Genomic DNA, 13,429 nt, shown 5'->3' with positions numbered 1-13,429 from the left:
TACGCCGTCGGATCTAAGGTGCATATTTATGCTGGCCGCTAGGTGGCGCTTCCGTCGATTTCCATGTTGAGTATGCAAATTAGCTAGATACGCGAATCCACAAACGGCCGGCGCATTTTTTTACGTAGTTTCCGTAAGGCTTTTTCCGGCGTAAAGTTACCCCTGCCCAATGAGGCGCAGCCAATGTTAAGTATGGACGTCGGGCCAGCGTCGAATTTTCCGTTGTGTACGCCGTTTACGTAAAACGTTCGCGAATAGGGCTTTGCGTAGAATGACGTTCACGTCGAAAGCATTGGCTTGTTGCGGGTTAATTTGGAGCATGCGCACTGGGATACCCCCACGGATGGCGCATGCGCCGTTCAGAAAAAACGTAATTTACGTTGGGTCAAGTAAAATTAACATAAAACACGCCCACATCTTTATCATTTGAATTCCGCAGCCTTTCGCCGGCAGATTTATGCTACGCCGCGTAACTTTAGAGGCAAGTGCTTTGTGACTACAGCACTTGCCTCTCAAAGTTGCGGCGGCGTGGCGTTACTATGATACGCTACGCCGGACTAAAATTACGATGCGCTACGTGGATCTGGCCCATAGATACACTGTAAGAGGAATACAGTGCTGACCTTTCTCCACCTCTAGCCTGCTGATTAGACTGTAAAGGAGCAGCAGCAGAATAATGAGGTCATGTCTCTGCTCACTCTGTTCTTTCCTTGTATCAGCATACTCTTTGCAGCTTTCCTCGTATTAGCATATTCTTTGCAGTACATTTGCATGAAATGCACCTGATTGGCTCCCAGTCCTATCCCCCCCCCCCCCGTATGAGTGCTGCCGTATTCGGGATTGCAAGAGGCTAATACAGAGTCAAATACAGGTACCAGCGTAGACTAAGTGAATTAAAAAATATATATTTAATGATTTATCAAAGATTACAGAGCTGCATAAATGTGTATTTCTTTTTATCTGCCTGAAGTTTAGTTTTAAGTTCAGCTTATGTGCATTTTTTCTGTCAAAAATGCTCTGCAGATACCCATGATTATATTCTATCTAACAGACTTTCAAGCTCAGTTTAACTTTCCCCTAATCAATGGGGTAAAGCCCTACTTTATTGGACCATGTGAAAGAATACACTCAGCTAAGCTTTTTGTGTTTGTGGTTTAGACCAATGCACGCATTATAACATAAATCAGTGCAGACAGTCTTGGTGGGATGAATAAAAATGAATAGATGAGCAGAAATAATTACCTTTCCATTGCTCCATGCTGCCTCTACTTCGACACCTAACCAAGAGCCTAGACATTTGATCATGTGATTTCAGCTTAAAGCGGAGGTTCACCCAAAAATCCACTTTTTGACATTAGCTGTAGCATACTGCTAACATCTGCAGTATGCTTTTTTTTTTTTTTGTACTTATCGTTATATGAGCCCTTGTTATCCGGCTCCGAGCGGGGAATCCTGCGGGGAATGGGCGTTTCTAAGCGAAGAGGAGTTGATTGACGGCTGCTAAGGCGCGTCACGCTTTCCGAAAAAAACCGAAGTCACACTCGGGCGTTTACGGCGCCTGCCGTGTAGAGCGGACTGCGCAGGCGCCGTAAACACCCGAGTGTAACTTTGGGTATTTTCGGAAGGCGTGACGCGCTTTAGCAGCCGTCAATCAACTCCTCTCAGCTTAGGAACGCCTATACCCGGAAGTAATCCCCCCTTCGGAGCCGGATAACAAGGGCTCGTATAACGGTAAGTACAAAAAAACAAACAAAAAAAAAACAGCATACTGCAGATGTTAGCAGTATTCTGGAGGGATGTAGCTAATGTAAAAGAGTTTATTTTTGGGTGAACCCCTCGCCCTTTTAGCAGGGATCATGTTACCAAGTGCCTAAATGTTTGGCCACTATATCAACATTGGTATTTTTTCTGTTTAAGGACACATATTATTACTTTATTATATTATGGATAATTCTCTATGCAACCTGTAATCAGTGTAAATGATTGTGATACCTCCTAATAAATCACATATGAAGTACAATTCCTGATATATATATATATATATATATATATATATATATATATATATAGCAAGGTCCATAAAGACATATATGAGCGAGTTTGGGGTGGAGGAACTTGACCGGCCTACACAGAGTCCCGACCTCAACCCGATAGAACACCTATGGGATGAAATAGAGCAGAGACTGAGAGCAAGGCCATCTCATGCCTGACCTCACAAATGCGCTTCTGGAAGAATGGTCAAACGTTCCCATAGATACACTCCTAAACCTTGTGGACAGCTTTCCCAGAAGAGTTGAAGCTGTTATAGCTGCAAAGGGTGGGCCAACTCAATATTGAACCCTACGGACTAAGACTGGGATGCCATTATATCTATATCTCAAAGTGTTGTTGCTTACACTGAAATGTTTTTCCCACACCTAACAGTAGCAATCCATCAAAAAGCGCAGCACAACATGTATACAAGTATTATTTCTTTATTACTTTTATATATTATGATATTTCCTTCACTTTACTTGTGCATAATGTGTTCTATATTTTGCTACAGGAGAAGAGATTTTAGCCACATATGAGCAGAACCATCGAGACTTTCTATTCCCTGAGCCAAAACTGACTCCTCCATACCCAGGAGTGGATAGGGAGGTCCTGATGAAAACTCTCTGTGGCTTTAAAGTAAGTACCTTTTTGTCCTTTAAGTGCATAAGCAATTACTTCCAAAACTGCCCTTCAGTAAATGTATAATATAAAATCTGTCTGTGACAAGAGTAGTGGTAAGCCACCACTTACTGTGGCCTCTCTTTTTGAAAAACAAATGAGAAGCTTTGCGATAGTAACCAACAATTTTTTACAGTAGATTTCTAGAATGGGGATATTCTAGATCTAGATGACTTTTGAATAGAGCATACACTATTGCAGTGAATAAAAATAGAATTGATTTTTGGTAAAAGTCAACAAGAGAAATGAAATGGTTATTAATGTGATGTTCTTTGCTGAAGACAATCTGGAATTTATTAAACGCAAACATTGTATTGAGATATTTGTCAGTACTGTACAATAACATTGTATATTCAAGAGTATAAAAAAGTGAAGTTAGTTGCAGAAGGAGCTTTAGTAAAAATTCTTATCCCCAATTCTTATCCCCAAGTTATTTTAAAGCAAACTACAGTACTTCAATGTACTGCTCTTCATACCATAAAGAAAATACAAGAAAAATATTGTTTAAGAAAGACAAGTTTGGGGACCATTTCTAAATTTATGAGTAGATATAAACCCCCACAAACATTGCTAGACACTTTGTGAAGGTGTATGATCAGGATACCTCTTCACTGAAAAGTTAAAGTATTGAGAAAATAGGATCATCTGGATGCTGAACTATTTGAAAAAACATGTGAGACAGATTTTCTTTCCTGAATGAATAAGCTGTTAATTATGTGAGATTCAGCAATAAGTTTCATTACATGTGTGTCCTCCAAACTCTAATAACTCTGTTTTGGTTTGGGAAGTTTTTAACTTGACCATGTAGCTGCAAGTTGACCAGATATAGTTCCCCTCTCATCATTCAGATAAAACCAATGAGCATAGGTCACTATGCCACTGCTGTTTTTTTTTTGGGGGGGGGGGGGGGTTGTTACATATGCAATGCAGTCTTAGACAGTAGTATAATAATTTCCCCACCTCTGGCTAACAATACCCAGTCCGAAATCCTTGGCTAAAGTTGTAAATGGTGGTCAAAACCCTAGGTTAGAGATGTTAAAATGGCATTATACGGGTCAAGACTCAACAGACTTTTCCTGCCAAAGGGACGTTCTTTTGAGGAGAGTGAGGTATACATTTTGGACAGATAGGACAACTGGTTTCAGGAGGCATGAAAGGTTGCAGGAGGCATGAAAGAGGCCATGTTAGGTTAAGCTGGAACAACCATCCCTTCAACACCCTGTCTCCTTTACATATAATGCCATCTCTACCCCAATGTTTTGACACTAATTCACACCTTTGGCTATGTAAATTGAAGTATTAGGACATATGAAGCCTTCTGGACACCAAAGATGTATCTAGGACAAATTTCACACTTCCCATCATGTTCTTGCACAATAACATGACCTTTTCCTTGGTGATTGGTTAAATACTATGGCCCGGATTCACATACATTTATGCCGCCGTAGCGTATCTTCTTTACGCTACGCCGACGCAGCGCAGAGAGGCAAGCACCGAATTCACAAAGCACTTGCCACCAAATCTGCGCTGGGTTTCTTAGGCGTAAGTCGTCGTAAGTGTAAGTGGGCATGAGCCATGCAAATGAGCGTCCCCCTATGCAAATGATGGGCCGAGCGCCATAAAGATACGAATAACGAACGGCGCATGCGCCGTCCCGTGGACGCATCCAGTGCGCATGCTCAGAATCACGTCGGAACTACTCCCTAAGATACGACGGATCACTGCCTACGATGTGAACATAATCTACGCCTAGTCATATTCACATACAACGTAAACGGCGTAGAATACGACGGCTTGTGTTCCCTGGTCCATACCTTTGCATGGGTTGCGCCTCATATATGGGAAATAACTTTACGCCGGACGTACGACTTACGCAAACCACGTATATTATGCGCCGGACGCAAGTACGTTCGTGAATCAGCGTATCTTCCTCATTTGCATATGTGCATAGAAAATCAATGCGCCCAGCATAAATATGCGCCCACGATACGACGGCGTATGCAATTACGTCAGTCGTAGGAAGCCTATTTTTAGGCGTATCTTAGTATGTGGGTCGGCGCATAGATACGACGGCGCACATTTGTACTTACGTCGGCGCAAGTGCTTTGTGAATCCGGGCCCATCTGTACTACCTGTGTGGATTTCAATGCTGGGGTATTTTCCTGAATCTCATTAGAACTGAAGAAGTGGCTTGGATAAACTATGAAATGTCTTCATTTGAATGTGACTAACTACTACTAGAGGTTACGGAACCTATGGTTTGATAAGCATTTGGTTAAAAAAGTAGTAACTATATAAACCATTAGTTGCAAGTATATAATGCAATGTGAAATATAGATAAAAAGGTACAATAACTGCATTGTCAGGGACGTACTGCCCGCTCCCGTAGGTGTGCGCACATGCGCATGCGCGAACCACGGACCTTGCACGGACCTATGCGCATTCGGGTACAGGTCAGTCTCAGTTTTTTGCCAACTACGGGTTCCACCCGACCTTCCTACCTGATCTTGTCCCTGATACAACAATCCCGGCAGTCCAAGATACCATTGATTTTCTTACCCGTAACAGCAGGATTCTTCAGGAAGCTCTGACCAAAGCACAAGCAGCCAGTAAAAGGATGTTCGACAGGAAAAGGAGAGGGGAATTATGCCTACAATAAGACAATCAAGTATGGTTATCCACCACCAACCTTAAGATGGCTTGCCTCGCAAGGAAACTGGCACCCAAATTCATCGATCCTTTCCCAGTAAAACGGAAGCTAAATGAAGTCTCCTATGAACTTGCCTTACCAGAGTCAATGAAAATGCATCCTGTATTCCATGTGTCGGTACTGAAACCTGCGGTACCTGATCCTTTCCCAAACAGGGGGTCAGGACCACCTGAACCTGTAATCATTGACTGTGATGAGGAGTTCGAGGTGGAGGCCATATTGGATTGCAGAAAAAGGAGGAACTAGCTTCAATTCCTGATCAAGTGGAAGGGGTACGGTCTGGAGGAGAACTCTTGGGAACCCCAACAGAACATTCACGCCCAAGAATTAATTGAGGCCTTTTTTCGCAGTCATCCCCAGAAAAGAGCTCTCTTGGGCACCCAGATGTTGCCCTTAAGGGGGGGGGGCACTGTCAGGGACATACGGCCCGCCCCCGTTGGCGCGCGCCTATGCGCATGTGCGAACCACGGACCTTGCATGGACCTGTGCGTATGCGCGCCCATTCGACGCACCTTTGGCGCCCAACGGCCTATAAAGGACGCTCTAGGAATGCTGCATCTGTTCTTGCGGCTTGATCTGCGTCTGTTCCTTGTGTTCTTGTTCCTGTGTGAAGCATTCTGTTCTGTTTCAATGTTTTTTATTCATTTTTCCAGTAAAGAATATATACGTCAACAAAGAGAGCAGCGAACAATCCTCGCATGCTCTGCACATATTAAGTCGTAATAAAAAGGGAAACAAATTAAAAAATTAAAATAAAAAAATTAAACGGGAAAACAAGCAGAAGAAAAAAAAGGGGGGGGGGAACATAAATTATTAAAATATTTAAACATAACAAAACAAAAATAAAAAGTGAAATGATACTGGTTAACATAGGAGCAGGCATCCAAGCATAGAAGCAATACAACAATGCAACAAATGATTGCTATACTAAATATAAAACCAAAATGAACCCAACTCGTGGGATGGATCCTGAATTGTGGCCCATCTATAGAACATATCTAATGCTGAAGACCGTGACCGATATTGAGATATTAAAGTTCCTCGGAGCCTAGCAATGTTCGAAACCAAAAACTCTCCAGCAGGCAACACATTTTACAGATCGTTAAGATAGCTAGGACATTTCGTAAGGTACCGGTTCGAGCAATCTCACAACGAGAGGATCTGGGCAGCTTGGAATCATAATAAGTAAGATACTTTCAGCATTTATTAAACCTACATGTCCCCGATAGGGGAACCCTTAGTCCCCAACACCACAGAAGAGGTCCAGGTTAACCAAAAAAAATAAATAAAAGGGGGGGCGGGGGAGGGAAATTCAGAGAATCCACGAGGGCGAGGCACTAGAAATAGAAGAAAGAAAAAACAGGAGAAGAAAGAAGAGAGAAGGGTGTGTCCATCCGGGAAGCATTCTGTTCTTGTGTATGACCCAGCTTTCCGACCTTGCTTCTATCTCCAGTCCTGACTTCGGCTTGTTTGACCATGCTCAGTTCTCTGCCTGATTACCTGTTGCCAAGACCCAGCCTGGTTTTGACTATTCTCCTGCCTGTCGTTTATGCTGTTACCCTGATGTGTATGACCCGGCTTGTCTGACTCCGTTGTCCTGCATCCATGGCTCTGCTGACCTGCATCTGCTATTCTGCTGACCTGCACCCGTTGTCCTGCTGATCTGCAGCCGCTGCTCTGCTGACCTGCATCCACAGCTCTGCTGACCTGCATCCGCTAGTCTGCTGACCTGCATCCCCTGCTTTCTGCCCAGCGGTTCCAGTTTCCTCTTGGCTCCTCTACACCAGCAGCAAGGACCAGAACAGGCACCTTTACCTCACCATGCTCTTACCACCACTGTCTCCATTCCAGTGGTCTCCAAGCCAGGGTTGTACGGGAGGTCTCCCTCCACGCATCAGGCTCACACCTAGGTACGTAACGTGCATAAACATATTGTGGCAAATTTATAGAAGCTTGAATAAATATGGTGGCTGTATTGGTCATTGCAACTGATTTAAAGCAGTTCTCCAATTTTCGAACAAGAATAGAAAAAAGTTTGGATTGCCTTTTATAAGCTAAAAGAAAATGATCCATTTCTCAGTACTCAGTCTTCTCTCAGTCTTTTCATTTGGATATGTTATGTTAATGTAAACAAATGGTTTGCATCTCTAGAAATATTTGTTTACATCAGTCACAAAGCACTTTTTTCCGTATCCCTGAACACATTGTACATTTACCTTGGCTTCTTATTTCCTTTTCTATGTTTCTAACTAAGATCTTCTCCTTAGAAGATCTTCTGCCCTTGGCTGGACAGATATGTCATATTATTTACTGCTGTAATTTTTCTGTTTCGAGCAGTGCTTCCAACCTGTTTAATTTACAGCCAGCTTGCTCAGCCTCAGTCATGCCACAGCAGAGTATTATGGTTTGGTGGATTATAAAATGGGATATTAAATCACTGTATGCCAGATAAGACTGGGACCTGTTGGTCCTTTGTATGACATTGACCTGTTTAAACATCCATGCTTCCCTTTTTGTATACAGTACAGCATTTTTGTGTGCTGTGCTATTTTATTTCATAATCCATTATATGCTATATTAAGCTGTTTTTTAAAATTCCAGGTAGCCGTAGGTCTTATGGTTAATAAAAATTATATTTTGTAGTGCTGCTGTTAAGCTACATGCACACCTCTGCATTTGAATGCATTTTGCTGCCCCTGGCTGAATTTACATTACCTTTCACTCCTATAGATGATGTGTTTGATGTAATGGGTAGGAGTTTTTCTGGCCCCCCCACCACATTGAAGAGTCTATGATAGACAACAGTTCTGATGTTGTGCCACTGCTCCCTCTTTATGCTTTGCCATTCACTAAACACAGCCTATGACGATGTTGCAAAAACATGTGACTTTTAAGACCTTAAGCACACAGGACGTTATAAAAAAAGTAAATAAGTTAGCTATAGAAAGCTGTAGCCGTAGAGTGAGTTTTTCAGTGTTTTTTTTTAGTGTTTTTTTTTCAGCTGTAGCGTTCTTTAGCAAAGCTATACTCCTATAAAAGCTTATGGCGTTTTTAAGCTTTTTTTTTTAGCTCTTTTCAGTGTTTGAATGTTTTTCCAGCTAAAAGGCTCCTCTTAAAACCCTCTAGTTCTGTTTTTTTTTCCCAGCTAGAAAACGCACCTACCAAAAACTGCTGATATCAGCCAATGTGTGCATGGATACATAGGATAACATGCTGCAGAACGTCAAGTGTGCATGTGGCCTAAAGCTTTAGTAAAGCTTTTGGAACTTTATAATGACCATCTTTTTATTTTTTAATGCAATGGGATTTATTAAAGGGGTTGTAAAGGTTCGTTTTTATTTTCTAAATAGGTTCCTTTAAGCTAGTGCATTGTTGGTTTACTTACCTTTTCTTTGATTTCCCTTCTAAATGTTTTTTTCTTTGTCTGAATTTCTCACTTCCTGTTCCTCCTCAGTAAGCTTGCCCCCATCATCTGAGCTATTCTGGCTGGGGGTTAGTCAGCGTGCTCGCCCCCTCCCTTGGGACTACATCCCAGCGGTGTGTTCACAACGTCTCCCCGCAGGGATCTAGTCCCAAGGGAGGGGGCGAGCACGCTGACTAACCCCCAGCCAGAATAGCTCGGATGATGGGGGCAAGCTTACTGAAGAGGAACAGGAAGTGAGAAATTCAAACAAAGAAAAAAAACATTTAGAAGGTAAATTGAAGGAACAGGTAAGTGAATCAACAATGCACTAGCTTAAAGGAACCTATTTAGAAAATAAAAAACAAACCTTTACAACCCCTTTAACTAAAAATGGAGAGTGTATGATAGCTAATCAGCTTCGAAACTTCAGCTTGTTCAATTAAGCTTTGACAAAAACCCTGAAGCTGATTGGTTTCTATGCAGAGGTGCACGAGATTTTGCACTCTACAGTTTTAATAAATCAACCTTATTGTCTGTGTAATATGTTAACACTCTATACAGTTAATAAATCACGATGATAAAAATAATAAACAAAATAACACAAAGTTAGTATTGTGAAAATCAAGCTAAAAGGTATTGTAAAAGTTGTGTAATGCCCACTTATATTATCTAAAAACTTATTTTGACAGTCATTTTCTGAATCTCTCTTTTAAGGGAATTGCACCCAAAATCGAGTTTTCTACAAGAACAACAATAAAAGAAAAGCCAAAAGAATTCAAGAAAAAAAGCTCAGTAAGTTAGACATTCAATCATCTCTTACTCAGTTACTGAAGCAGGTTCTGTTACATTTGTATATGACTATTTGTTGTTCCAGTCCAGCAAAATACAGTGTCAGAGGTCTTTGCCAAATTCTCCTAGAAGAAAATCAAGAATGCCAACAAAAAGTTTCTCCAGCCCAGAACAAAGTTACCGAAGTCCTACTAGATCATCAAAGTCTCGATCTCCTTCACCTTATGCACAAAGGCGAATGTGTGAGCTTAATAAGGACAATCAACAACGCCTTGCTCAATTGAAACTGGACGGTTATGAGTTTAAGTCAGACACAGATACAAAACCCCCATTTATTGTACGGCGTGTAAGTATTTAAAAAATATGTGCACCTACTTGATGAAAATTGTTTGGTATGCAGTTTTTCAGGTTGTTTAAGCAATCCAAGAATTAATTTACCTTGTCAAGTTCCTCCACCCAAACTCACTCATCCATGTATTTATGGACTTGCTTTGTGCACTGGTACACAGTCATGTTGGAATAGGAAGGGACCATCCCCAAACTGTTCCCACAAAGTTGGGAGCATGACATTTTCCAAAATGTCTTGGTATGCTGACGCTTGAGAGTTCCCCTCACTGCAACTATGGGACCAAGCCCAACCACTGAGAAACAACCCCACACCATAATCTTCCCTCCACCAAATGATTTAGACCAGTGCACAAAGCAAGGTCCACGAAGACATGGATGAGCAAGTTATTTTTTTTTTTTTACACTTTAAAAATGTTTTTTTTTTTTTTTATCACTTCTATTCCTTGTAATAGGGATGGTTCGTGACAGGTTCGCTTTAGGAGAGATGCAGAGCAATAAGACCCCACATCTCTCCTCCAGGCTGTAAAGCATGAGATCGAGAAATATAATTCACCGATCTCATGCTTACTAGCTGCAATTGCGACTTTTTTTACATCCGGGGCACGGGCGTGACATCATAACGTCGTGCCCGGGCCTCCGACCATCATAGAGATGAACATCTGGTCACCGGAAATCTCTATGATCGTCATTCGGCGCCAGTCGATTCTTTCTCTGGGTCCCCCGATGGCACGGGAGAGCCGGGAGAAGCACCGGATGGTGGCGGGAGGGGTGGGGGGGATGATATCTGAATGATGAAAAAAACAAGGGGGTGTAATGGTGTTTGCTAATTGATAATAATTAGTGCAAATATATTAAAAAGGATCTAATATCCTAATAACGTGCATTAATAATGCAAAAAAGAAGTAAATTACGTGAAATATATGCAATATTAAATAGGACGCATATCAAATAATTCATGCAATAATGTTCACCAAGTGAATATATGACAAGTGCTCCTCCGCAAAAATGAATAAAAAAAATTCCAGAAATTAATATTGTATTAAAAAAGATGCATAGTAAAAAATTCATGCAATTAATATGCAACAGGTGAATCAATGATGAGTGCTCCTCCACAAAAAATAAATATGTCCAATCACATGCACATATATAAGGAAATGTCCGCAGCAATTCCTGAAGTGTAAAGTGATGATGAATCCACTGCAAACTGGTAGGTGCTCCACTCCAAGTGACCCCGTTTCCCCAGCCTCTCACCTCAACTGGCTTAGGTAAAAAGCCTCCCAATAGTATCCAGGCAGCAGCAACCACGGATCGATCACTTAGTACTCCCCAGGCTGGCGATTACTAATTTGCTCTCAGCAAGGATAAGGGCCCCTAGCAATGGATAAAAAGACAAGGAGGTGAGAGGCTGGGGAAACGGGGTCACTTGGAGTGGAGCACCTACCAGTTTGCAGTGGATTCATCATCACTTTACACTTCAGGAATTGCTGCGGACATTTCCTTATATATGTGCATGTGATTGGACATATTTATTTTTTGTGGAGGAGCACTCATTATTGATTCACCTGTTGCACATCAATTGCATGAATTTTTTACTATGCATCTTTTTTAATACAATATTAATTTCTGGAATTGCTGTGGACATTTTTTTCATTTGTGAATGTGATTGAACCTATTTTTTATTTTTTTTGTATTCATTGTTGTGGAGGAGCACTTTATTGGTGCTCATTATTGCATGAATTATTTGGTATGCATCCTATTTAATATTGCATATATTTCACGTAATTTACTTTTTTCTTGCATTATTAACCACTTCAGCCCCAGACCATATTGCTGCTCAATGACAGGGCCACTTTTTGCGATTCGGCACTGCGTCGCTTTAACTGACAATTGCACGGTCGTGCGACGTGGCTCCCAAACAAAATTGGCATCCTTTTTTTCCCACAAATAGAGCTTTCTTTTGGTGGTATTTGATCACCTCTGTGTTTTTTTAGTTTTTGCGCTATAAACAAAAATAGAGCGACAATTTTGAAAAAAATTAATATTTTTTACTTTTTGCTATACTAAATATCCCCCAAAAATATATAAAAAAAATGTTTTTCCTCAGTTTAGGCCCATACGTATTCTTCTACATATTTTTCGTAAAAATCGCAATAAACGTTTATTGATTGGTTTGCGCAAAAGTTATAGCGTTTACTAAATAGGGGATAGTTTTATGGCATTTTTATTAATATTTTTTTTTTACTCAGTGATCAGCGATTTTTATCGGTACTGCGACATTATGGCGGACACTTTCGGACACATCTTTGGGACCATTGGCATTTTTATAGCGATCAGTGCTATAAAAATGCATTGATTACTATAAAAATGCCACTGGCAGGGAAGGGGTTAACACTAGGGGTGAGGAAGGGGTTAAGTATGTTCCCTGGGTATGTTCTAACTGAAGGGGGGGTGGGACTGACTTGGGGAAATAACAAATCGCTGTTCATACATTCTATGAACAGGCGATAGGGGTCATTTCCCCCCTCCCGGTTCTCGCTCTATAACGAGCGATCGTGGGTGCCCGGCGACGATCGCGCCTGCCAGGCACGCGCGCCGGGATCAGGGACGAGCGGGGGGCGTGCGTGCCCCTATTGGCTGAAAGGCGAGATGACGTATAGCTACATGATCTCGCCCAGCCAATGCCGACCTGCCGCCATATAACTGCGGCGGCTGGTCGGCAAGTAGTTAATGCACGTTATTAGGATATTAGATCCTTATTAATATATTTGCACTAATTATTATCAATTAGCGAGCGCCATTACACCCCCTTGTTTTTTTCAATACTAATTTAGTTGTGGCTGCTGCTTAGTATTATTTTTATTCTATTTAGTCTATTAGACTATTCTCTATATAGTGTGGTTTGCGCATTAGTTCCTCCATTATACTCATATCTGAATGATGCCTGTAGCTGCAGACATCATTCAAATATCCCCCCGAAAGTCAAGGACATCATATGACGTACTGCGGTAGGGAAGTGGTTAAACATCCCTCTTAAAAACACACTAGCATTCTGGTTACTTTCACAATTTTACCCAGTATACTTTATTCTCTCTCTATATATATATATATATATATATATATATATATATATATATATATATATATATATATACTTTGTCTACCCTGGAGTGCTCCAGGTCTTTAACCACTTCAAGACCAAGCCTATTTTTGACACTTGTAGTCTACAAGTTAAAACCAGTTTTTGATAGAAAATTACTTTAATAAAAATAATATTTTTTTGGTAAAGATCCTAGAGAATAACATGGCGGTTGTTGCAAATTTTTTTATCAGATGCTATTTGTGAAACGGTCTTTCAAACGCAATTGTTGTGGAACAAATACACTTTATTTTAATGAAAAAAATAAGAAAACTGTAAAGTTAGCCCAATTTTTTGGCATATTGTAAAAGATGGGGGCGGTGGCGCTTTA

The 13,429-nt window shown here is 41.1% G+C and overlaps 1 protein-coding gene across 1 annotated transcript in view; it reads left to right on the top strand.

Annotated features, from left to right (window-relative positions):
- Positions 1–13,429, top strand: part of SPATA6L (spermatogenesis associated 6 like) — an 81,670-nt gene that overhangs the window by 58,595 nt on the left and 9,646 nt on the right. The window contains exons 6-8 of the mRNA XM_040326058.1: positions 2,546–2,670; positions 9,540–9,617; positions 9,700–9,960. Coding sequence (XP_040181992.1) covers positions 2,546–2,670; positions 9,540–9,617; positions 9,700–9,960 — 464 coding nt within the window. The remainder of the gene's footprint in view (positions 1–2,545; positions 2,671–9,539; positions 9,618–9,699; positions 9,961–13,429) is intronic.

Source organism: Rana temporaria, chromosome 1 (assembly GCF_905171775.1).
Source record: "Rana temporaria chromosome 1, aRanTem1.1, whole genome shotgun sequence".
Lineage (NCBI taxonomy): Eukaryota > Metazoa > Chordata > Amphibia > Anura > Ranidae > Rana > Rana temporaria.
The sequence above is the reverse complement of the archived record's forward strand: the minus strand, read 5'-3'. Positions and strand labels throughout refer to the sequence as shown.